The following is a 26,126-nucleotide window of genomic DNA, read 5'->3' on the forward strand; positions in this document are numbered from 1 at the left end:
AACATACATCATCAATAGTTCTCGTGTTTGTCTTTGTAGTGATGATAGCCTCATTATTCTTCTTCACAGGATCCGGAAATGTCCTCAGGATTGTAGTGTGTGCAACTGGTGGCATTTCATGATGACCTTGAAATAAAATAAGACCAAATGAGTTGTTGTTTCTTTCCATGAGAAAGACTTGATATTATTCCAAATGAATGTATGTACAAGTAACATTTAAAATGATAGCTGCATAAAACAGCCTCAAGCCACCACCCCGTCAATACTATCTTCCATTTGGCACAATTCATATGGGGCAGTGCCTTGCGTCTGGTGCACCAATCAATTAAATCATGATCAGTCTATATCCAACTGGTTATTGCATGTCAACAGCAATTCATTGTGCCTGTTCCGCAACGTGCACATGATTATATAAAAGTCAATGTACTTTAAGCATGCATGCAATTAATATTTCACATGCAAAAGGAGGCCATAATCCAATTCTAACATATAGGGACGTATCAAATTATCTAAAACATAAATGTCCCTCCAAAACTAGAAGCAACCAGTTCTAAAAAAATGTTTTTAAAAATTGCCTTATTACTTTGACTCTGTTAAAATATATTAAGATACTAAAAATGAGTCACAGTAATTTTAAATAAATCAAATTGATTTCTATTTTAATGATAACCTAACATAAAATATTTCAAAGACAAGAGAAAAAAACATTTTCATAAAATATATCAATATGGATCAATGGTAGCTACTTAATTTTTAAGGCAGAATAATTATTTGAAATTTCATATTGAAAGTTCTAGATGCTAGATTAACACCTCTCTAACTTGCTTGCTTTCAGGTCTATTAATTCAAATTTGTTCATTGCCTTCCATGTATTTCCAAAGGGGATGATAACTCATTAGGAGTGGAAATGAGTGTTGCACAAGGATCTGTGTATTATTATTACAATGATCAGTGGATCTGCATATGACTTTTACTTTATTTGACTAATACACACTCGATGGTCAAGATTGTGTGCGTTATTACCGTAACAGGGAGGTTATTTACGCACCTATGAACAACCATTGGCTCTTGAAGTTACTGGATGCAAGGATACTCCCCTGGGGATATTTGACTCGAGTGCTCGGTGTTCTTTCGCAAGCACTTTGCTCCCGCACAGTGACATCCTCAGTTGTGGGACCATCGATGTGTACAATGGGGATTCCACGAGGCTGTGGGAAAAGCAGGAAGTTCTATATCCTTTTTAGATGAAGACAAATTCCCATACAGCATTCTTTAAAGACGAGATAATAAATAAAAGACAAGGGAAGTACTTTGTCGCAAAGTGTAGAAAGAAACTGTAGATGCTGGTATATACCGAACGTAGACACAAAGTGCTGGAGTAACTTACTGGGTCAGGCAGCATCTTTAGAGAAAAAGGATGGGTTGACTTTCTTTTTCTGCCTCCCATCCTTTTTCTCCAGAGATACTGCCTGACCTGCTGAGTTACTCCAGCACTGTGTGTCTACTTTGTCCCAATGCTTTCCCTAAACCTTGTGAAAATCAACAGACTGCTAAGATCTTCTGTTCTTCTGTTAGGATTTAGACATATTTTAGAAACTGTCCATTTCCCGACAATACTGCCTACACAGATCAGGCACTTTCACCATGATAGTGCACTAACCCCTATGGAGGTGTACTTACCACGATGGCAACTCCTTCATGAACGAGAGATGTTGAGGCATAGAAAGCAGATGCATGCTTCCCGACATAAAGTGTGGGACTGCAACAAGAAAATGCACAATATAGTTAGCCATTGGGGAAATATATAACATGATTATTTTCTTGACAAAAGACAAAAATCATGATGTCAGTTAATGGCACCGACTAATTTGGCTGTTGTAAAATAAGTAAACTGCAACATCAGCTATAGAATTTCTTTGGAATGGTTGAATGATAGCTGAGGTGGAGACATGTGTCACCTTCCATGCTTCAGTTCATAAGTGCACATTAATAAGTAAAACCTGCACTATTGTTTTGTTAAGCCTCACAGGGGTCATTGCATGATGCATGGTAAGTGCACTGAATAACTTTCCAAACTCAGCGATTTGTTAACAAGTCAGATCGATACGAATGAATATAGTTCTTCCCAAATATATCCAGACTTTCCAGATTTCTGGAATTACAGAACTTTTAGTGTAGGTCTGGAATTCCTCTTCCCCCCTAAACTCATTCTCTCCCCTCTACAACTTTCAGGTCATAGAATCATAGAGTGATAGTGTGGAAACAGGCCCTTCGGCCCAACTCGCCCACACCAGCCAACAATGTCCCAGCTACACTAGTCCCACTAGTCCATATCCCTCCAAACTTGTCCTATCCATGTACTGGTCTAATTGTTTCTTAAACTATGGAATAGTCCCAGCCTCAACTACCTCCTCTGGCAGCTTGTTCCATACACCTAGCACCCTTTGTATGAAAAAGTTACCCCTTGGATTCCTATTAAATCTTTTCCCCTTCCCCTTGAACCTATGTCCTCTGGTCCTCGATTCCCCTACTCTGGCCAAAAGACTCTGTGCATCTACCCGATCTATTCATAGATACATAGAAAATAGGTGCAGGAGTAGGCCATTCGGCCCTTCGAGCCAGCACCGCCATTCAATATGATCATGGCTGATCATCCACAATCAGCACCCCGTTCCTGCCTTCTCTCCATATCCCATGATTCTGCTAGCCATAAAAGCTCTATCTAACTCTCTTCTGAATGCTTCCAGTGAATCGGCCTCCACTGCCTTCTGAGGCAGAGAATTCTACAAATTCACAACTCTGTGTGAAAAAGTGTTTCCTCATCTCAGTTCTATATGGCCTACCCCTTATTCTTAACTCTGGTCCTCGACATCGGGAATATGTTTCCTGGATCGAGCGTGTCCAATCCCTTAATAATTTTATATGTTTCTATAAGATTCCCTCTCATCCTTCTAAATTCCAGTGAAAACAAGCCCAGTCGCTCCATTCTTTCATCATATGACAGTCCCGCCATTCTGGGAATTAACCATGTGAACTTACGCTGCACTCCCTCAATAGCAAGAATGTCCTTCCTCAAATTAGGAGACCAAAACTGCACATAATACTCCAGGTGTGGCCTCACCAGGGCTCTGTACAACTGCAGAAGGACCTCTTTGCTCATATACTCAACTCCTCTCGTTATGAAGGCCAACCTGCCATTTCCTTTCTTCATTGCCTGCTCTACCTGCGTGCTTACTTTCAGTGATTGATGTACAAGGACACCCAGATCTCATTGTACTTCCCCTTTTCCTAACCTGACACCATTCAGATAATAATCTGCCTTCCTGTTCTTGCTACCAAAGTGGATAACCTCACATTTATCCACATTATACTGCATCTGCCATGCATCTGCCCACTCACCCAACCTGTCCAAGTCACCCTGCATCCTCATAGCATTTTCTTCATAGTTCACACTGCCACTTTTGTGTCATCTGCAAATTTGCTAATGTTACTTTTAATTCCTTCATCTAAATCATTAATGCATATTGTAAATAGCTGTGGTCGCAGCACCGAGCCTTGCGGCACCCCACTGGTCACTGCCTGGCATTCTGAAAGGGATCCGTTAATCCCTACTCTTTGTTTCCTGTCTGCCAACGAATTTTCTATCCATGTCAATACCCTACCCCCAATACCATGTGCTCTGATTTTGCCCATCAATCTCCTGTGGCTTATCAAAGGCTTTCTGAAAGTCCGGATACACTTCATCCACCATTTTACTTGTTACATCCTCAAAAAATTCCAGAAGATTTGTCAAGATTCGTAAATCCATGCTGACTTGGACCGATCCAGTTACTGCTGTCCAAATGTGCCGCTATTACATATTTAATAATCGACTCCAGCATCTTCCCCACCATCGATGCCAGGCTAACTGGTCTATAATTCCCTGCTTTCTCTCTCCCTCCTTTCTTAAAAAGTAGAACATTAGCTACCCTCCAATCCACAGGAACTGATCCAGAATCTATAGAACATTGGAAAATGATCACCAATGCCCCCACGATTCCTCTCGTGATTTTGTATACCTCTATAAGATTTCCCCTCGTCCTCCTGTGCTCCATGGAATAGAGACCCAGCCTCCTCAACCTCTCCCTATAGCTCACACCCTTTAGTCCTGGCAATATCCTCGTAAATCTTTTCTGAACCCTTTCAAGCTTTCCTATAACATGGTGTCCAGAACTGAACACAATATTCTAAATGCAGTCTCACCAACATCTATACAACTGCATCATGACATCCCAACTTCTATATGCAATACTCTGACTGATGAAGGCCAAAGTGCCAAAACCCTTTTTGATCACCTTATCTACCTGCGACTCGACCTTCAAGGAACCATGCACCTGTATTCCTAGATCCCTCTGCTCTACAACACTACCCAGAGGCCTACCATTTACTGTTTAGGTCCTGCCCTTGTTGGACGTCCCAAAATGCAACACCTCACACTTTCCCGAATTAAATTCTATCAACCATTCCTCCGCCCACCTGGCCAATCTATCCAGATCCTGCTGCACTTTCACAACCATCTTCACTATTTGCAAAACCACTCACTTTTGTATCATCAAACTTGCTAATCTTGCCCTGTCTGTTCTCATCCACATCATTGATGTAGATGACAAACAGTAACAGAGCCTGCACCAAACCCTGAGGCACAACACTCGTCAGAGGCCTCCATTCTGAGATGCAACCTTCCACCATCACCTTCTGTTTCCTTCCATGGAGCCAATTTGCTATCGATTCAGCTATCTCTCCTTGGATCCCATTTTTTTAAAATCATGGCTCCACAATTCTTTTATTCATCCCTCCGAATCTCTGGAATTCTCACTCCAGAGTTGAGGAGGCTAGATCATTGGCTATATTTAAAGAGAAGATACATAAAGTGTTGAATGATTAGGGAATTGATGGCAAAGGGAACCAGCACAGAAGAGGTGTTGAAGCCTGTGGCAATTCGGAAATGATCACATTGAATGGCCGGCCTGAGGGGCCAGATGGCCTACTCTTGCTCCTATTTTACTGAGTTTCAATATTTTCTGGATCAGTTTCAATATTTTCTTTTGATAAAGACACTATATAAATGCCAGTTGATGTTGGTCTACTATTGCGCATCAAAAAGCTGTGGCCTGGAATGATGAAGGTTTGCCCTTATAATGGGACTCCCAAATACATTTTTTCAAGTTTCAATGTATACTTGAGTTCAACAGTTTATCTAATGAAGATGTGACATTAGTTTGAATGGTATTTGTGGTAAGCTGGTAAATTTGACAGTGCTCAAGTTTATAGTTTCAGTCAGGTTATGTTTCCTACCAACCTGTCCATGTTTAGTTTAGAGATACAGCATGGAAACAGGGTATTTGGCCCACAGAGTCCACGCAAACCAGGTCACAGGGAGCATGTGCAAACTCCACACAAGCAGCATCCAAGGTCAGAATCGAACATGGGTCTCCGGCACTTTGCAGGAGAAGACATGTAGTCAATCCATTGCATTATCATCAGGAGCCAGAGGGAAGAAGAAATAACAGAGAAAAACAAGAATGAAAAGGTACCATTTCTCTAGTAGCCTTGTTTACCACAGTGTTCAAGAAGGAACTGCAGATGCTGGAAAATCGAAAGTAGACAAAAGTGCTGGAGAAACTCAGCAGGTGGGGCAGCATCTATGGAGTGAAGGAAATAGGCAACGTTTCGGGCCAAAACCCTTCTTCAGACTGATGCAGGGTCGGGGGGGTGGGGAAGAAGAGAGCAAGAGGAGGAGCCAGAGGGCTGAGGGAGAGCTGGGAAGGGGAGGAGACAGCAAGGGCAACCGGAAATTGGAGGTCAATTTTCAAGCTGCTGGGGTGCAGACTGCCCAAGCGGAATATGAGGTGCTGCTCTTCCAATTTCCGGTGGTGCCCACTCTGGCCATGGAGGAGGCCCAGGACAGAAAGGGTCGGATTCAGAATGGGAGGGGGAGTTGAAGTGCTGAGCCACAGGGAGATCAGGTTGGTTAAACCACAGTATTCCTTTTATTCTTTTGTGCTCACAACTACCACATGCTGTTTAAATTAATGGGGGGAGGTGGGTAACATGAAGGTATACCACAATCTCCTCTTGCCTCACCTCAATTCCCTCTGCACTCCATATTAATGTGCTGCAGCCATACAACCACTTTGTCTCTCACTGTTGCCAGGTTTTCATCTTGGATGGGTGGTGCATCGCCACGCTCAGATATTAGGATATACTTTAACCAATCCTGTGGATTATGGCATTAAATTGTCCGAGTCCAGCGCAAAACCCCTTTCATTTTGTCCTGAAGTTATGGAGAACCTCGTACATAGGCAGATAGAATGTAGAATTGGGATCTAGAAAAGCATCAACTTACACCAATTGGGTCTTTGTAGTGGATGGCTCTTTCACGAACTGGTACTTCCACTTTATCATTCGGATATCTAGAGAGTTAAAGGTGAGGTACCGCAGTGTTTCCATGGCAACATTGAGGTGTGGTATCTGGTGAAGGCTGTCCTGTTGCCAAATGAACATTCCCACCACAGGAGACCCATAATTCTGCATCCAAAGGACATCGCCTGATGCCCTGTCTATAGTCACCACCAAACCATCACCATTTGATGCAAAATGTGCCATTTCTGCAAAAATCAGAAACAAAAAGATGACCACTGGTGAATTTACCAAATGAGAGGAAGTAATTTCACTTCAGAAGAGAACTCATATTTTGGTACTCAATAAATTTTAGTTGGGAGTACGTGAAGATGTCAATTTTCAAATGTATAATAAAATTGTAAAACTTACTATAGTCCATGTTTTCATTGTATAAAGGAGCAGAATAGTCATAATAGGTTGCATTCCAGAAAATTTCACGTGTCTTGGTATCGTACATGGTGATCATATACTCTGTCAAGTTAAGCAACAAAACATATTCACTACATGGCTTCAATTTTTTAAATATAATATAAAGCAGGGAATTTTACAAAAGATTTAATACTGCTGTCAGAGTATTGGCCTTGTCATTTATGGCTCCGAAGTTTGCATTCTTACTCAGAAGATTGCGAGTTCAATGCAGTGCCGGAAACAAATCCAAAAATCTATGTTGACATTCCAGGCTGGTAATGATAAAGTGAAGCTGTTAGAAATGCTGTATTTTGCTGTATTAAACTGAAGCTCTGTCTGCTCTCTCTGGTGGATGTAAAAGCACAATTTTGATGAGTTAATTTAAGTGCTCTGGTCAATAGTCATCTCTCAATAGTCATCTCATCTACTAAAACAGATTATCTGGTCAATATTACAACACTGTGGGATTTTGCTCTGGGCAAATTAGCTGCCTTGTTTACTTCATTACAACTGTGGATACACAATAAAAATATAATACACTTTGGCTTGGTCCAGTAAGAGATGTTTAGAGTTTAGAGATACAGCGTGGAAACAGACCCTTTGGCCTGCCGAGTCCATGCCGAACCATCGATCACCTGTATACCAGTTTTATGTTATCCCACTTTAACCTCCTGCACACAAGGGGCAATTTACAGAAACCAATTTATCTACAAACCTGCACATTTTTGGAATGTGGGAGGAAACAAGAGCTCCCTGAGAAAACCCATAAGAATGTACAAACTCCACACAGAGAGCACCCGTAGTCAGGATCGAAGCCGGGTCTATGGCATGTGAAGCAGCAACTTTACCACTGCGCTACTATGCTGCCACAGTGAAAATGCTGTACTCTATATTTGAGGACAAAAACTCTCCCGAGCAGGTGCTACATTTCAAATGATAAATGAAATATTTAGTTTTTACACATTGATTCTATTACAGAACATGTACACTGCTATCTCTCATAAGAGAACAACCTACCTGCTACATTTAATAACAGCCCAGTCATCACAAACTATATAAACTAAACAGATAGACCTGGGTTACATGAAGCTATACCACAACATCCTCTTGTTCACTTCATTTCTCTGTACTCACATCACTAGTGAGATAGTTACACAACTGCTTTATCACTAATGGTTGCCAGGTTCTCATCCTGGATGTAATGTAATCAGCAGTGTGATACACCACTCCCAGATACCAGGACACACTTTAAACCACTCGTAGCATGTCCAGGTGATATTTTATACAAGAGTGTAGGCTGCAATGCCTCTGCACCTATTTCAGCCGGTCACGATGGTGACCCCACTGACTGTCAGTATGGTTGAAGGGCAATGATTGTTGCACTTTCAGCCTGGGAATCCTGCTGCGGGGAGCCAACTTCTTAATCACTGAAGTCAGGGAAGTGGTTGTAGTCTCCGTGGTGGAAGTTATGTACCATAATCCTTCACTCCAGCTCATCCGTGTGCATGCATCGCCCATGCAGAGTGAGCAGCCGGCCATCTTCCAGCAGCTCCCATCACTACTGTCGACGTCCCGACCGGTCGTTTTGCCGGTGACTTAACTGCATCATCGATGCGGTTGGACAATCCTTAAAGTGTCAACAGCAGTCTGGACAGCGCCTTCAGGTTCCTGATGGAGACGGTCAAAGATGCAAAGCTGTGTGATGCCTTCAACAACCCTGCAGATGGAGAACAGCTGCAATTCACTTGGTTGTAACTGGATGGCTCACCCCAGTCCCAGTCAGACTTCCTTTTCACGTCGAAGTACATCACAGTCACTCTCACCAAATGCACGCCAGTGCTAATTTTTGGGATTCCTGTTACCTTCAAAAGGACCAAAAGGCAGACGGGGGGATGTGGAAGTTAATTGTCAAACTGCTGACCCGAGAACATCAAGAAACTAAATCATCATCGGCGGTGGCAATGGATCAGCGTTCTCGTCGCGCCCCCCGTCAGTACCCAGGCTCGCATGGGGAAGCCAATGATCCTTCCAGCAGACTAAATTCTCCAAGACGACGCCTGAGAGCCAAGTCAAAGAATCCTAGTCATTATCCCAAAGCCGAAAGCAGCAACAACGACCAGCCTCAAGAGCACCTAGCAGTTGCACCTGCTCTCCGAATACTACAACTGAATGTTGAAGGCCTCTCTGCAGCCAAGTGACACCTCATCGAAGTCCTCGCCCACCAACACTCCATCGACGTCATCTGTCTCCAAGAGACTCACGTTGGGCACAGAGGAAGCGGGCCGTTATACCATCAATGGCTTTGATCTTCTTTGCTATTCAGGACTGGACAAGGACCCTGCTTGGCCAGCCTTCACAAATGGGGCAGCAGCCCAACCGCACGGTGTGCTTGTTCAAGAGGCAACTGCTTGGCTAAAGGACTTTGCATTCGCTAAATAAATAAATCATCGGCGGTCACTCAAAACGAGTATGACTGTCATCTTGCAGGAAACATGTTCCCGATATTGGGGGAGTCCAGAACCAGGGGCCACAGTTTAAGAATGAATAGTAAGCCATTTAGTAAGGAGACGAGGAAACACTTTTTTCTCACAAAGAGTGGTGAGTCTGTGGAATTCTCTGCCTCAGAGGGCGGTGGAGGCAGGTTCTCTTGATGCTTTCAAGAGAGAGCTAGATAGGGCTCTTAAAAATAGCGGAGTCAGGGGATATGGGGAAAAGGCAGGAACGGGGTACTAATTGGGAATGATCAGCCATGATCACATTGAATGGCGGTGCTGGCTCGAAGGGCCGAATAGCCTACTCCTGCACCTATTGTCTCCATTGGGTCGTCTACTTGTGGGTCTGCAGTTGTCTGATCCGCGATCCACACACCACTGTGCAACGTGGGGAGAAGAAAAGGAATTTAACCAACATGTTGGAAACAAAGGGGAACCGAATGACACAAACGGTAATGATGCTAATCGAGATAATTTAGTGAAGGCTTGTCAATCATCGCGGATCTGTTTGGAGAAAATGTAAACAGAGAAGATGAAAAGAAACAAAGGAAAGAGAGAAATGCTCAAATTGAGAAACTGAACCCGGCAAACAAACTAAAAGAATACTTGTGGTATATTTTACAAATGATAATCTGAGATTGTTGGATTAATTATGGAGTTTTAATTGTTTAAAGCTGTAGCCTCCATATTCGGAAATTGAGGTGCTGTTTCTCAAGCCATGTTGGGGTTTTGCTGTATTGGTGTAAGAAATCAGGCAGACGCCCTTGGGGATGAGGTGGAGAATTAAGATGACAGGAAACTGGAAGCTCAGAAGCACCCTTGCAAACTTAACAGAGGCATCTGCAAAGTGGTGAGCAGAGTATGATCTGGTGACTACCTTGCAGAATGCCTCATTTCAGGAGCAGTATTGCTAAATTACAAGGTGAGTGGGGGCCAGGGATTGAGATTTATACCAGTCATCCAGGCAGTGTCTAGATCCCACGTTGGCTCATAGCTTATTGTGTATATCGGAGCCACATGTTGTGAAGCAATCGGTTTTACTTAATTTACTCTCAAAGAAGCGTTGGGGAAAACATTAAAAAATTAAAAACAATTACGTACTTTAATTTGAAAAAAATTTAATGTTACAGTTGAGATTTGTAATCCAACCACAATCTAGTTAATTTAAAATGTTCACAGTTTCACAGAATAAAATTATAAACTGAGAAACTGTGAACATTTTGAATTAATAAAATTGTGGTTGGATTAAAAATCTAAACTGTTTAGGATTGAATAGGAATTCTAAAATTATTTCAAATAAACTATGTTGTCAACATATTAAAAGACTAGTTATAATTCCCTGCAGTTAAATTCAACAAAATATGGGCAGTTGTCCCTTTGTAGTTCATAAGCTGCACAGAAACTAGACAGTTAATAAACTCTGGTATTTGTGTCTTCATATATGTTACTAAAAATATCAATAGTCTGGTTATCTATCATAATACCAAGTTTCACATCAGTCAATTTGTATCCAACCTCTCACAAAATAGTTATGCACTACCTATTCTGTTTTGTCACAGGATCATAGTCTTACCACTGGATGTCACTATCATCCTGATTTAGGTTCATCAGTGATTGAAATACCTTACCACCATTATAATATTCACTGATACACATCTTAGGCACAAATGGTGAATTATACTGTAGTTTTCCAGAGATTGACACATTATAACTTCTGAAAAAATGACTGCCCCACAGTATTCTTTCCAGGCATAGACTGCCTCTTGGTCCCTTGATACATTGTCCCCCATTCTTGGCTCTCAATGATGTGGGCACTTGGGTGTTTGAGCCACGGATGACCTTGATAATGTTGAAGGAAGCAGTTTGCTGGACCCCCTTCGCTCGTAGGCCATGGATTTTCTGATGAAGCTCAACTTTCAGCTATCTGCAAGCCATTTATTTTCTCTTGAGGTGTTGCGGAGTTTGGGTTTGCAGTTGGTTTCCTCCTGGATCTTCTGGGCATTCTCATCAATGAGTTCTTTCACAGGTGTCAACCAAAGTGATGTCCGCATAGCTCAGTCATTGTGGCCACTCTGTAGTTGCTATTGTTTGAGAGTGATCAAGTTGTCTGAGAGGTAATGGAAGGGCTACCTTTTGTGGGTTCCTTGAGATCTTCAACACTGATATTCTTGTGTTATCATTTCTGTTTCTGCCATTTCTTTGAACTTGCCTTGGACTCAATAAAGAGGAACTGTGAATCCTTCTTTTCAAATTTGGCTGCCTGCAAGAATTTTCCTCCATCTGACATCTGTTTCATGAAGGAATGCATTTGGTGTTCTGAACCATTGGGTTTACAGCAGATCCAACCATAGCACAGACTATGGTCAAGCAAAGCGTGTCATTACCCAATCTTTTTTGCCATAATGTTGCCATCTCGCCTCCAACAAACTTTCTGCTGGAATGAAAGTAATCTACAGGACAAATAGAAAACCATTCAACCTATAACAATTTTCACTCCAGACCCAAGGTCATCTGACTTCAGGCAATAAGCTGAAATATGTAGACAACACAAAATTTACTCATATGTGGAGCCTAAGTTGCCAATGGTCGATGATACTTTATTGTCACATGTACCTAGGTACAGTGAAATTCCTTTTTTCCCCATACACTTCAGTAAAAATCTTACTATACAAAGACATAATCATATTTAAGTAAAAGAGTGTAAGAACAGTAGATTACACTGAGGCAGTCCACAGAGGTATGCTATGTTCTCGGTGTCATCTTGTACCCTTAAAGTTGATAAAAATGTAATCTTAATTTGGCCTTAAAGCCCCTATGTCCTGGTGTAGCACTGGGTTGAAGTTGCAGTGGTCGGCCTGACCAGGTGATATTATCGATGTTCTCTGCCTCTCCGTGCTGCTGAAAGGTGTGTCCAATCTGCGCACTCGGCCTCTTGGAGCAGCGCCTGATCCAATCGAGATCTAGGTTGCTGCAGGGCCTCCAACAGCCCACTACACCAACAACTCGATCCAGACACGTCGCCTCGCCAATACACCGTCCGTCATCTCCCACGACCACCCTGGTCTCCCACAGCCACCCTCGGAATATTCGGAGTGCCTCCGAGGGTGCAGGAGGTGGACACGGCACGTTCCTCTCCTCTGTCTGTCGCCATCTTGATTGTCTATCATCAACTCGATCATCAAAGCATATCTAGAACAAAGGTTCCTTACCCTCCTGACAACATCGTCCTCTTACAATAAAGATCTACAACACGATCCTAGAAAACAGAGATCGATCCATGATCTCGACAGTCAATGAAGCGAATATCAGTGATGCAATTCACTGTCGTTGTCACTACATTTGCATATCCGAGGAAGAGTCTGAGGAGATCAAGACCTCAAACCTGTTACATTTCTGAAATGTGTACATGTATAGCAAACACCGTAAAACACTGCTAGGATACCACCAATTTTGTCTCAACAAAATCCTCCCTTGGCAAGATAAGTGAGTCAATGTCAACATCCTCTCCCAGGCCAAAGGCCCCTGCACTGACGCGCTGATGATACTCAGTCAATAAAATATGTAGACCGTTTCATGCACATACTCAACACCAGACTCCCAAATCTGATGCTCAATTCCAGGCTCCTACAATACAAGAGATTATCAGATGGACAGATAAAATAAAGCTGTTTTCAATGATTCCATGATAAAATATAACATCCACAACAAATCATGGTGATCTCTGATTTATGGCTACTTAAATGGAGAAGAAACATTCAGGTTGGTAATGATAACCTTGAGTGTATTTGTCAGAACTATACAGAGGCCCAGGAGAAATGGCAGAAGGGCCACAACCCAATCTACCACTAACTATCATATAGGTAACAGAGTCCGCACACTAACAATGGTCCCAGCAGCCAATTCAGAAACCTTAGAAATGGATGGAAGCAAGTTATCCCTACACCTGAAGGGCAGCCTGAAAATGACTAAAATCTAATTCACAATTTACATTTATTAGCCAGGACACTGGCAAAATTCCCCTGATCTTCTTCAAATAGTGATATGGATCTCTGACCACCCGAGAAAACAGTTGGATTGTAGGCTTAAACCATAATGTTTCCAAAGACCCCTCTCTCCATCCAGCTGTCCTTTACACCCCCTAACACGGATTGCTTCAATGATCCTTCTCATTTATTTAGACATCCAATATATTTTAACCTGTCCTTGTAATTTGACATCATCACGAGAGTGAATTTGAAACAGGATCAATCTTGGCAATATTTTAATAAATCACAAAAAAATTAATTGGGTCGCCTCTATCATTGAATAACTAATTCCAAGATCCCAATAATTTCATCCCAATAATTCAAAATATTTGAATACCTGTTCGCCCGATGTACAGGAGAGGAGTGGTTGGACATATGTTCCCTGACATATCTGTGGTCAGTGTGGTCTGCTTTTCTCCAGTTTCAGGATCTACTACGAACCACAGATCCTGTTTCTTACCTAGTACAAAAAAAGCACACGTTATATTTATTAATAACACCCAGAGAGCCATCAGTCACAACAAAGTGACTTTAAAATGGCAGTTGCTTCATTTTAAAAGTTTCTCTGCGCACATCATGAAACTGTGAAATAACAGACTGCAATGGTGTCCAATACAGAAATTCACAATATCAAATGCAGAAAATTAACCAGTATAGTGATAGTGTCAGTTAATTATATCTGTAATCCAGGAGGTGGTTGGCGAGGGGTGTTGTCCTATGAGTAAACATTAGATGGCTTGACATGCCCTGGTGTCTGGAAGAGCGAGAGGAGCTTGACTAAAAATACGAGGTCCTGAAGGGATATGATGAAATTTTCTCAGATATCATGAATTTTTGTAACTCTCTCAATGAACAGTGGGAGCAGAATCTTGGAATATGTTTAAAGTAGCAAGGGGATGAAAGACTAGTGGGGGTAGATGGAAATGTGTTGAAGTTCAGAAGATTAGGGCAGTCACGGTGGCGCAGCGGTAGAGTTGCTGCCTTATAGCGAATGCAGCACCAGAGACCCGGGTTCGATCCCGACTACGGGTGCTGTCTGTATGGAGTTTGTACGTTCTCTCCGTGACCCACGTGGGTTAACTCCGAGATCTTCGGTTTCCTCCCACACTCCAAAGACGTACAGGTTTGTAGGTTAATTGATAAATGTAAAAATTGTCCCTTGTGGGTGTAGGATTGGGGGATCGCTGGTCGGCATGGACCAAGTGGGCTGAAGGGCCTGTTTCCGCGCTGTATCTCTAATCTATACTAAACTAAAAAATCAGCCGTGATCTTATTAACTGATGCAGCAGACATAAGAAGTCAACTGGCTTGATCCCGCTTGTGCTTCAAATTCATGTGTTTGTAAGAAATGGGTCATATAGACCAGTCTTTGCAATCAATGAAAATGTATGTCATTTTTTGGGAGTGATTTGCTGAAAAAAAATAGAACATAGAACAGTACAGTTCACGTCTCGGCCCTGTTTCCACCAATCTATCCACCACCATGCACAAAAAGCGCATGCATTATATGCAGATGCCGAGAAGTGTTCAGCTCTGGCTGAACAATTTCTAATCTTGTGATGTGGACTCAATAAGAAGAATCCTTGCATATCCACGTGCTAACCAATAGTCTTTTAAATGAAATTATTGTACCTGCACCAAATATCACTCCAGGCACACACAACCCCATGCATCTCCTTTAAACTTTGCCCCTCTCATCTTAAAGCTATGCCCTCTAGTATTTAATTTTTCCATCCCGAGATAAAGGTTTTAACTATCTATCTTAGCTGTGCCTCTCAGAATTTTATATACTTCTATCAGGTCTCCCTACAACCTCTGGCGTTCCAGAAAAAACAATCCAAGTCTGCCCAACCTCTCGCTGTGGCTAATACCCCTTAATTCAAGCATCATTCAGGTAAATCTCCTCTGCACCCTTTCCACAGCCTCACCATCCTTCCTGTGAGGTGACCAGAACTGCCCACAATACTCCAAATGTGGCCTAATCAAAGTCCTATAAACATGCATCATGACTTTCTGACGCTATACTCAATACCCCAACCTAAGAAAGCATGCAATCCATATGACTCCTTTAGCCCTTGATCTACTTGTGTTTCCAATTTCAACATGCCCATTCCCATGCTGTACTGTTCTATGTTCAATATGATCTTATTCAATAGTGGGGGAGATGTGAGAAGTTAAGTGGTTAATTGCATCTTTTAATTGTAGAATTAAAATTCTGAAACGCTGGCCAGTTCATAGTTATGGAATTAAACAGCACAGGAACAAGCTCTGTGGCCCACTTAGTCCACACTGGCCTTCTATCTATCTTATAGGAACAGAAACTTTAGTTTCTTCCATAGCTATTCACTAAATTTCCAAATATATTCTCATTCCCTAATTTTCTCTCTCTCTCTTTACTGATCACTTGTACTCTCAAAGAGAGTGGTGAGTCTGTGGAATTCTCTGCCTCGGAGGGTGGTGGAGGCAGGTTCTCTGGATGCTTTCAAGAGAGAGCTAGATAGGGCTCTTAAAAATAGCGGAGTCAGGGGATATGGGGAGAAGGCAGGAACAGGGTACTGATTGGGGATGATCAGCCATGATCACATTGAATGGCGGTGCTGGCTCGAAGGGCTGAATGGCCTACTCCTGCACCTATTGTCTATTCACTACCTTTACTTATTCCATGCCCAATTTAAAAAGTTCTGTATGACCTCTTTCGTAAGGACTATACCTTTCATCACTTTGCTGATAATTGAATGTAGACTGATTGAATAGTAATTACCTGACTGGATTTGACCCAGTTTTTGTGGATAGGACATACCTGGGCAATATTCCAATTGTTGGAACAATGCCACTGTTGTGACTGCACTGGAACAAGTTGGCTGCGGATGGAGGGGAAGGGGGGAAGGGGTGTAATTCAGGAACTCACGGCTGATAATATGTACTAATCCCATGATATTATTTCATCCCCATAATCTTTCATGTATCTAGTGTTCTCATACATTTCTTCACAACACGTGGAGTAAATCAAATTGGCTGAATTGGTCAAATAGGCTGTGCTCCTACAACCGTGGGAGGAATTTTATATTTTGGCTGAATGTGGTTGCAATTGTTTTAGCCTTTTCTTTGGCATTTTTATTCATGGACCTGTCACTCATTGAAGATCAAAATGTTCTCAGAGTCTGTTCCTCCTATTAGATTTCCCTGACTGAGTTGATTCTCATTGCCTTCCCAACCATTCACAGATGGAGGCCACCAACTTCACAGGATCTGATGGTGCCCTCGGCTACTTCCAGATTTGCAGTGTCAACACTACCAGCGGCAACAGCTTTCACTTGGTTCACTCTCCCTGGTCCTGTTCACTTGTTTGCCTCCAAACCTGGGCCCTTAATACCAGCACCTGTGTCCTATGGCTCTTCCTCCAATACTAACCATGCCATTTCCCCCAATCCACTGGAGTTTAGAAGGATGGGGGGGGGGGGGGGGGGGGGGGCTCATTGAAACTTACCAAATAGTGAAAGGCCTGGATAGAGTGTATGTAGAGAGGATGTTTCCACTAGTGGGGGAGTCTAGGAATAAAAGGACGTATCTTTAGATTGGAGATGAGGAGGAATATCTTTAGTCAGAGTGTGGTGAATCTATGGAATTCATTGTCACAGATGACTGTGGAGGCCAGGTAAATGGACATTTTTAAGGCAGCGATTGACAGATTTTTGATTAGTAAGAGTGTCAGGGGTCATAGGGTGAAGGCAGGAGAATGGGGTTGAGAGGGAAAGATAGATCAGCCATGATTGAATGGCAGAGCAGACTTGATGGGCAAATAGCCTAATTCTGCTCCTATAACTTATGAACCCCACCACACACAACCCTCTCCCCATTCTCCCTCATCGGTACCTCCTTAAACCCTACTCAGACCCTAGAGGGCCTCCTCAGAGCCTAGGTCTCAACCCAGCCTCAAACATGTTGGGTTTTCACCATCCCCCTGATCTCTTCCTCTCGAAAGCTGAAAGTTTGTAGTCAGCAGTGTCCTTACTTTGTACCTCTGCACCCACACCTCAACGAGTTCCGAGCCCACCGTGATGTTGACCTCTTCTTCTGTCGCCTCAATTTTCTCTGGCAAGGGGTTCTTGACCCTCAGTGATGACCTCTACTTCCATCTCCCACATTCCTCCAACTAATGTTCTCACCCTGGCGACCTTCCACCTGTTGTGCTCTCACTCCCCATCCCCACAGATGGAACAAGAATAGTTTCCTTGGTCATCACATTTTACCCCACCTGCCTCCTCATCAAATGCATCATTCCCCGATATTTCTGCCACCTTTAATGTGATCCCACTACCAGTCAGATCTCCCTACCACCATCCCTTTACACTACCATAGACACCGTTCCCTCTGCAACTCTTTCGTTTACTCATCTCTTTCCATCCAGACCATTCTCTCCAGCTACTTGCCCCCTGCAACCGCAGGAGATGTAGTAGCTGTCCTTATACCTCATCCCTCACCTCCATGCTGGGACCCCATCAAGCCTTCCAGGTGAGTCAGGTGTTCACATACATTCATCTCCCATCCCCAAGTCATTGATTTCTGCTTTATCCACCCTCTTTCCCCTCTCTGTCACCTATCCCTTCCTCCAACTTTACTTTTCGCTACTCTTTCCTTATTTGTCACCTTTTTGTCTAATTTGCATCTCTAACCTTTCTCACTTACTATCCACCTATCATTAGCTAGGCTTTGTTCCACCCTTACCTCCCTGTTCCAGCTTTCTTCTCCCCTACCACAGTCAGTCTGAGAAAGGGTCTTGATCTGAAATGTCGTCTGTCAATTCGCTCCACAGATGCTGCCTGACCTGTTGAGTTCCTTCAGCACTTTGCGTTTTCATCCTATTTGATGTTCAATTCAAAATCACTATTTAAGATCGGGGTGGCGCAGCGGTAGAGTTGTTACCTTACAGTGCCAGGGACCCGGGTTCAATCCTGACTATGGGTGCTTTTCTGTACAGAGTTCGTATGTTTCCTCGTGACCTGCGTGGGTTTTCTCAGAGATCTTCAGTTTCCTCCCACATTCCAAAGATGTACAGGTTTGTAGGTTAATTGGCTTGGTATAAATGGAAAAATTGTCCCTAGAGTGTGTAGGATAGTGTTAGTGTGCGGGGATCGTTGGTTGGTGCGGACTCGGTGGGCCAAAGGGCCTGTTTCAGCGCTGTATCTCTAAACTAAACTAAACCAGATGTGGCCAAAAGCAGAACATTGATATGGTCTGCTGGATGTGGGAGCACTGAGATCTATCTCTTTGGCTGATTAGAAAATTTACTATAGCTTTACTAGGTTGGGGCATCATCTAAACTACTTCTGGAGCTGCTCAGATGTTTTCATTCTAATGGCAGAATGAAAGACCAAGTTTGCACCTGTGTCTCTTTGAATAGACACAAAATGCTGGAGTAACTCAGCAGGACAAGCAGCATCTCTGGAGTGAAGGAATGGGTGATGTTTCGGTTCGAGACCATGAGATCTGAGAAAGTGTCTCGACCCAAAACATCACCCATTCCTTCTCTCCAGAGATGCTGCCTGGCCCGCTGAGTTACTCCAGCATTTTGTGTCTATCTTCTGTTTAAACCAGCATCTGCAGTTCCTTCCTACACATTATGTCTCTTAGAGTTTGTCTAGCTTGGTCAATGGCAATGCTGGATATAATAATAATAATAATAATAATAATAATAATAATAATAAATACTTTATTGATCCCCTCAGGGAAATTCAGATGTCCAGAAGCTCCCAACCAACAAACCCACAGATTCAAAACGAACGCAGACAGAAAATACATAGAATACAATGTGGACACTACCTGAGAGCAATAAATACTTAAAAAGACCAATAATTAACAGTTAAAAATTAATAATTGCAAAATGCATCCCCCTACAGCCTAGCGGTCCGAATTATAAAATCTAATGGCTGCAGGGGTGAAGGATCTCCTGAACCGCTCCGTTCTACAGGGCAGGGAGAGAAGCCGGTTGTTGTTCCGAGTGCTCTTTTGACTCTCCAGAATTAAATGGAGGGGATGCCCGGGGTTTTTCAGTATGACCTGCACCTTGTGCCTCATACGCCTCTCAAGCACCTCCATCCCAGAGTCTACTCTCCCCTCCAGCACTGAGCTAGCTCGTTTAACCAGTTTGACCAGCTTCCTATTGCCTGTCCAAAAGTTTCTTAAATGCCACTATTGTATCTGCCTCCACCATCACCCCCACCAGCACATTCCAGGCATTCACCACTCTCAGTGTTAAAAACAATCTGCACAACGCCTTTGCTTTGCCCTCTAGTATTTAATATTTCCATCCTGGGAAAAGGGTTCTGGCTGTCTACCTTATCTCTGTGTATCATGATTTTATGCTTCTATAAAGTCTCACATCAACCTCCGGTGTTCCAGAGAAAACAATTTATGTCTGGCTGACCTATCCCTATAGCAAATACAACGTAATCCAGGCCTCCAATCATTCCTGTATTAGGGTATCAGAATGCATACAATTCCCCAAAAGTGGTCTAACTAAAAGCCATATAATGTTGTGTTATAATTTCCTGACTCTTATACTCAATGCCCCATATTATGATGGAGACATCTGCCATGTTGCTGTAGAGTATGATTGGGTAGGTTTTAACAAGTCTGTAAGATAGCTCTCCCAATTTAAATACAAATCCCAGCTCTGTGAAGGGGACTTTGCAAAGCCAACCAGGCAGGAAGTGACTGTCATATCCAAATACAGTGCCTAGCTATTCCCATTTCAATGTTCTGTGCTCTCATAGTGGTGTTAGTAAGGCAGGTTGTAGTTAGTGGATAAATGGTATTTGTGATAAACAATAATAACAGTTTACCACAAACCTAAAACTCCAAACCTAATAAAAGTCAGAAAATGCAGAAAATACACAAAATCAGACAGAATTTGTGGACAGAGAAACAGTAAACATTACAGCATTAGAATAGGTCCTATATCATCAAATAAAAATACTAATTGTATTTCTCTGTACACAGATTATGCTTGACCCAAGTACTCACATTATTTTCTGGTTCAATTCACCACCAACACATTGTGCACTTTTAGTGTTCACTGAGCACCACTGCCAAAACCAGTACCACCTATCTCTATATTAGGAGATGACGATGGGTAACCTGGTAAACCTTCATCAAAAGGGTGTCTGAACATATATAACATTGCTTACATATAACCAAAGAAATGCAAAGGAATAGAGTTGATTAATAATCAGAAAATCTTTACCCGTGTACAGTATTCCATCAGAGCTCCGACAAGGGGAGGAATGAACCAGTTCAGGGATGGTGAAAGGGAGTTTCTGCAATAAGAAGCAACAGTATTTGGCAATCAGCAGTGAGATCAAGTCAAGTCAAGAGTCAAGAGAGTTTATTGTTATGTGTCCCTGACAGAACAATGAAATTCTTGCTTTGCTTCAGCACAACAGAACATAGTAGGCATTGACTACAAAACAGATCAGTGTGTCCATATACCATTATATACGTAAATACACACATGGATAAATAAACTGATAAAGTGCAAATAACAGATAATGGACTATTAATGTTCAGAGTTTTGTCCGAGCCAAGGTTAATTGCCTGATGACTGTGGGGAAGCAGCTATTCCTGAACCTGGTCGTTGCAGTCTTCAGTCAGAAGACTTTCGGGAAATAATAATGTGGAGATCAACCATTGATTAGGTTGATCCATTACTTAGAAATTAAGCAAGATGTATTGTTTAAAAAACAGATTAGGATTAGGAAATAAACATCATTAGTCAGTCATTAAAATTAGACTGCCTTAGGCACTGCTACCTTCTCCCATCCTCTGTAGTAGCTCTTCACTCAAAGTTTAGTTGCTACCACACCTTTCGAATTCCAGACCTACAAATTGTTTCTTCCTAGCTCTTCATTCTCGGACCCATTTCATTGCTTTCCAAAGGTATCCATCAACAAGTGTAGTGTGTACATATTCCACCTGTAAAAATCTTCCAAATATAACATGTTCTATGCATGTGATTTACTCCTACTCACAATCTCATTGTTGATCATTCTCTCCTCCCAAATTCCACCTAACACTAATCTTGCAGCAAGAATTATAAAAGTAATCAGTTTCTGTCTTGGACTTTCCACAATGTCGACATTTACAACACTACAAATTTGTATATGGTCATGCTCAGCTCACATTCAGGGTAAATGTTCATCTCTCCACACAGAATAATTTGTTCCAGTGTCCAAAATGAACTTGCAGAATTTCAATGCTCTTTCCTCACTTTATGGTATGGAATAAAGTCCTTGGCCTGCAGTGTATTCACTTAGCCTTAGGAATACTTCTCTTCTATCCTTCACTCCCAGTAGCCATTGAGCTAGCTTTATCATGGCTGATCCTGTGCCTTGAGACCATTTTCTCATGCCCAAATCTCATATTGTACAATTCCATTTGTGTCCAAAAATGTATTGATCGCAGCCTTGAAAATTATTGCTTCAATAATTGAGCATCCCTGATTCTCTGAGAATTCCAAAGAATTACAACACTGTGTGAAGTAATTTTCAGTACCCAATTATGGCTTTGAGATTATACCACATAGTTACAGAGTCATACAGCATGAAAACTGGACCCTCAGCCCATGCCGACCAACATGCCCCATCTACACTAGTCCCATAAGCCTGCGTTTTGCCCACATCCTTCTAAACCTATCCAAAGCATGTACCTATTGAAATGTTTTTGAAACAATGTGATATTACCTGCCTCAACTACCTCCTCTGGCACACATTACATATACCTACCACCCTTTCTGTAAATAAATTGCCCCTTAGATTTCTATTAAATCTCCCCCCCCACCCAGTCCCTACCTACTCTGGGTAAAAGACCAGCCGAGTTTTTTGAAAAATATTTTTCTTGCATCCCTCTTGTATTTCAAAACACAAATTTGTAAACCTTTTGCCACTGGTCCTGCTCCTGGGAACTTCTCTTCCCCTGCCCTATTATTTTTATTCTCTGTTTACTATCCTTTTGTATTCTCTGTTTACTATCCGCGGTCTAGGCATAAGGTCAGGGGCGACCGCGCCTTTGCGGTTGCAGCTCCTAGACTGTGGAACAGCATCCCTCTTCCCATCAGAACTGCCCCCTCCAACGACTCTTTTAAGTCGAGACTTAAAACTCATCTTTACTCTCAAGCCTATTTTGGCATCCTCTGAGGGAGGGCTATATGTATGTATTTATATATGTACTTAATCTATGAATCAATGTTGTATAACGTTAGTACCTTCACCAATGTAAAGCACTCTGGTCAACGAGAGTAAATGTGCTATAGAAATAAAAGTGACTTGACTTGACTTTAACCAATCCTCTAGCCATGACAATAATGTGAGCCTTTATTTTATATAACAAAAATGAGGAAATATTGCATACTATTCCAAAGTTAAAACATACTGAAGCAGAACATTAGTATATAACTTCTGGTGCTTTGTATCAACTGTGTAATAGAAAAAGAAAGACTGGCATAAATTGAAGTTCTAAAATCGCAACTTTTGAAACTGGAAAACATTTGGTTGCAAGGCTTGAAGTTAAGTTACAGAGTAAAAAATAAAGAACAATATATGATTGTTTATGTGGAGCTGAGATGGCTGCAATAAAGGCTCTTGTGTAGGAGACCTGACTGAGGTCAAGCCGTGGAAATGTGTTAATTGTTCAGTATATCTATACAGGATATTTTTACAGAATCCTTTCTTAAGCACTTGATACATTTAAACCATGGTAGGGTAGATTATTTGTAAGATATGGAAGGAAATTAAATTATTAGGTCGAATACATGATAAACAGGTGGTATGGTGCTAAAGAGGCGCTGGTTTCAAAGCCTAACAGGAAAGGAAACTGTTGCATTTGGTTTTGAAAATGATCATGATTTCGGAGGCTTTAGAATAGAAAGTATAATGACACCTGGTAAGTTGTCAACACTTGTTGATTATAGGAGGTTCAGACGAGAAGTTAGAAAATGAAATGAGAGCCAAAGAGAGAGCACATGAAAAGAGTAGCTGCAGAAGCGTGTCCAGTCCAAAGATATTCTATTATCTGTGAGCAGAAAAAGAGTTGTATGACAAGAGGAGGAAATCAGAGGCCAAAAAGGAATTGAATCATAGAGATAGAGGACATGGCTGAGATATTTTACAGCAGCCTTCATGAAGGAAGATTGCTGGCGTTTCAGCATAGAAAGATATAATTGAGATTTTGGATGAGTTAATGTTGATAAAGTGGACGTACTTAAATGGCTAGCTCCACGTTGATTAATCGCCTGGTCCAGATGGAATACTTCCATGGTTGCTGAGAGATGGGAGGGAGAAAATTACAGAGGCCCTGGCCACAATGTTCAAAACATTAAGATGCATGAGTGGTGCCCAAGGTATGGAAAATTAAAAGATGTCAAGATCAATGTATGGTTAAACCAAGTCACCATAAACTTATCACATTAATCTCTATAATGGGAAACAATAACAATAAGAACAAGAACAGGACAGAATTAACAATCCCTTGGACAAGTGATTGATTGATTGATTAGAGGAAGCTGTTAGGCAAATTGTCTAAGCAATTTTCTGTAGGCAAATTGTGCCTGACTTATTTGATTTAGTTTTTTTGTACTGTTGATGTACATTAAATAGGCAATTGTATTATAATTTAACTTTTCCTACAGAGATTGAAGGATTTTTTTTAAATAACCTTATGGATATTGTGCAGATATCTCATGAGATAACTCCAAAGGTAGCTGAATAATATCCTCAGGATTGAAACATATGTTCATGGTTCATGAAAATATCATAAAACGTACCATTAGTCCCTCTTTAGCTGTCCCTCCCAAGATATAGAGACTTCCATCATTTGGGTCTGGAAGAAATGCTGGTCTGCAATCAAAACAAACACGTTTTTGTGTAAAACCGAGTTCAAAATTGCGGCTGTGTAACAGGGACAAATGTTTTGATAAATAGCACAAGCTGGTAAACAAACGTAACTCCAATTAATTTAGCTTCAAATAACATCAAATATAGCAACTAAAATAACATACATGAACCATTAATAAGTTGTTCAATAGTCTTCAGCAGACCAATCAACCTGCAAGTCATTTAAATATGTTTATATCATCAGTACTACACTGAACTACCTGTTCACATTCTTTAGTAACATTCCAAACAATTGTTCATAAATTGGGTAGACAATAGACAATAGGTGCAGGAATAGGCCATTCGGCCCTTCGAGCCAGCACCGCCATTCAATGTGATCATGGCTGAGATGGAGGATAAATGCGTGGATGAGGGACTGGTGCAGTGGGTATGGATTCAAGTTTCTGGATCTGGATTCAAGTTTCTGGATCATTGGGACCTCTTTTGGGGAAGGTGCGACCTGTACAGAAAGGACGGGTTGCACTTGAACTCGAGGGGGACCAATATCCTGGCGGGGAGATTTGCAAAGGCTACTGGGGAGACTTTAAACTAGAACGGTTGGGAGGAGGGACTCAAATTGGGAAAGCTAGCAGTCAGTGTGTGAGGCAGGAGGCAGAGAAGGGTAGCACTCTGACCCAAAATGTAGGGGAGAAAGAGGAAAAAGACAATAAACAGAGAATAAGAGAGAGTGGGTTTCTTAAATGTGTATATTTTAATGCTAGGAGCATTGTAAGAAAGGTGGATGAACTTAGAGCCTGGATTGACACCTGGAAGTATGATGTTGTGGCGATCAGTTAAACATGGTTGCAGGAGGGCTGTGATTGGAAACTAAATATTCCAGGATTTCGTTGCTTCAGGTGTGATAGAATTGGAGGGGCAAGAGGTGGAGGTGTTGCATTGCTTATCAGGGAAGATATTACAGCAGTGCTTTGGCAGGATAGATTAGAGGTCTCGTCTAGGGAGGCTATTTGGGTGGAACTGAGAAATGGGAAAGGGGTAGCAACACTTATAGGGGTGTATTATAGACCGCCAAATGGGGAGCGAGAATTGGAAGAGCAAATATGTAAGGAGATCGCAGATATTAGTAGTAAGCACAAGGTAGTGATTGTGGGAGATTTCAATTTTCCACACATAGACTGGGAAACACATTCTGTAAATGGGCTGGATGGTTTGGAGTTTGTAAAATGTGTGCAGGATAGTTTTTTGCAGCAATACAAGGGGCGGTGCTGGACCTCCTGTTAGGAAATGAGACGGGTCAGGTGGCAGAGGTATGCGTTGGGGAACAGTTCGGGTCCAGTGATCACAATGCCATTAGTTTCAATAAAAGCTTAACCACTTCTATGGCCGCTTCGACAGGGACAATCTAGAGACAGCCATCAAGGCTGTGCTACCTGCCGATCACCAACCCCTCACACTCACCCCCTACGACGTATTCGTGGCACTGAGTAGGACTAATGCACGTAAAGCTGCTGGCCCTGACGGCATCCCCGGGCGCGTGCTCAGGGCCTGTGCTGCGCAGCTGACAGACGTCTGGACTGACATCTTCAACCTGTCACTTGCCCAAGCAGTTGTCCCCACGTGCCTTAAATCCACCTCCATCGTGCCAGTGCCAAAACACTCCACTGCGGCAAGCCTCAACGACTTCCGCCCAGTTGCACTTACCCCCATCATCACCAAGTGCTTCGAGAGGCTGGTCCTGGCACACCTCAAAAGCTGCCTACCCCCCACACTGGATCCCTATCAGTTTGCCTACCGCAAGAACAGGAGTACGGAGGATGCCATCTCAACGGCACTTCACTCCGCCCTCTCCCACCTCGACAACAGAGACACTTACG

General features: G+C 42.2%; 1 protein-coding gene across 3 annotated transcripts in view; it reads right to left on the reverse strand.

Annotated features, from left to right (window-relative positions):
- The window catches only part of ern2 (endoplasmic reticulum to nucleus signaling 2), a 77,333-nt gene that overhangs the window by 23,103 nt on the left and 28,104 nt on the right, over positions 1-26,126 (reverse strand). For all 3 annotated transcript variants that reach the window (XM_033040882.1, XM_033040884.1, XM_033040883.1), the window contains 8 exons: positions 24,183-24,255; positions 20,610-20,682; positions 13,704-13,826; positions 6,811-6,912; positions 6,386-6,647; positions 1,681-1,759; positions 1,049-1,208; positions 8-126 (listed from right to left, as the gene is read on the reverse strand). In XM_033040882.1, the coding sequence (XP_032896773.1) occupies positions 8-126; positions 1,049-1,208; positions 1,681-1,759; positions 6,386-6,647; positions 6,811-6,912; positions 13,704-13,826; positions 20,610-20,682; positions 24,183-24,255 (991 nt within the window). The remainder of the gene's footprint in view (positions 1-7; positions 127-1,048; positions 1,209-1,680; positions 1,760-6,385; positions 6,648-6,810; positions 6,913-13,703; positions 13,827-20,609; positions 20,683-24,182; positions 24,256-26,126) is intronic.

This window comes from Amblyraja radiata, chromosome 22 (genome assembly GCF_010909765.2).
Source record: "Amblyraja radiata isolate CabotCenter1 chromosome 22, sAmbRad1.1.pri, whole genome shotgun sequence".
In the NCBI taxonomy this organism is placed as follows: domain Eukaryota; kingdom Metazoa; phylum Chordata; class Chondrichthyes; order Rajiformes; family Rajidae; genus Amblyraja; species Amblyraja radiata.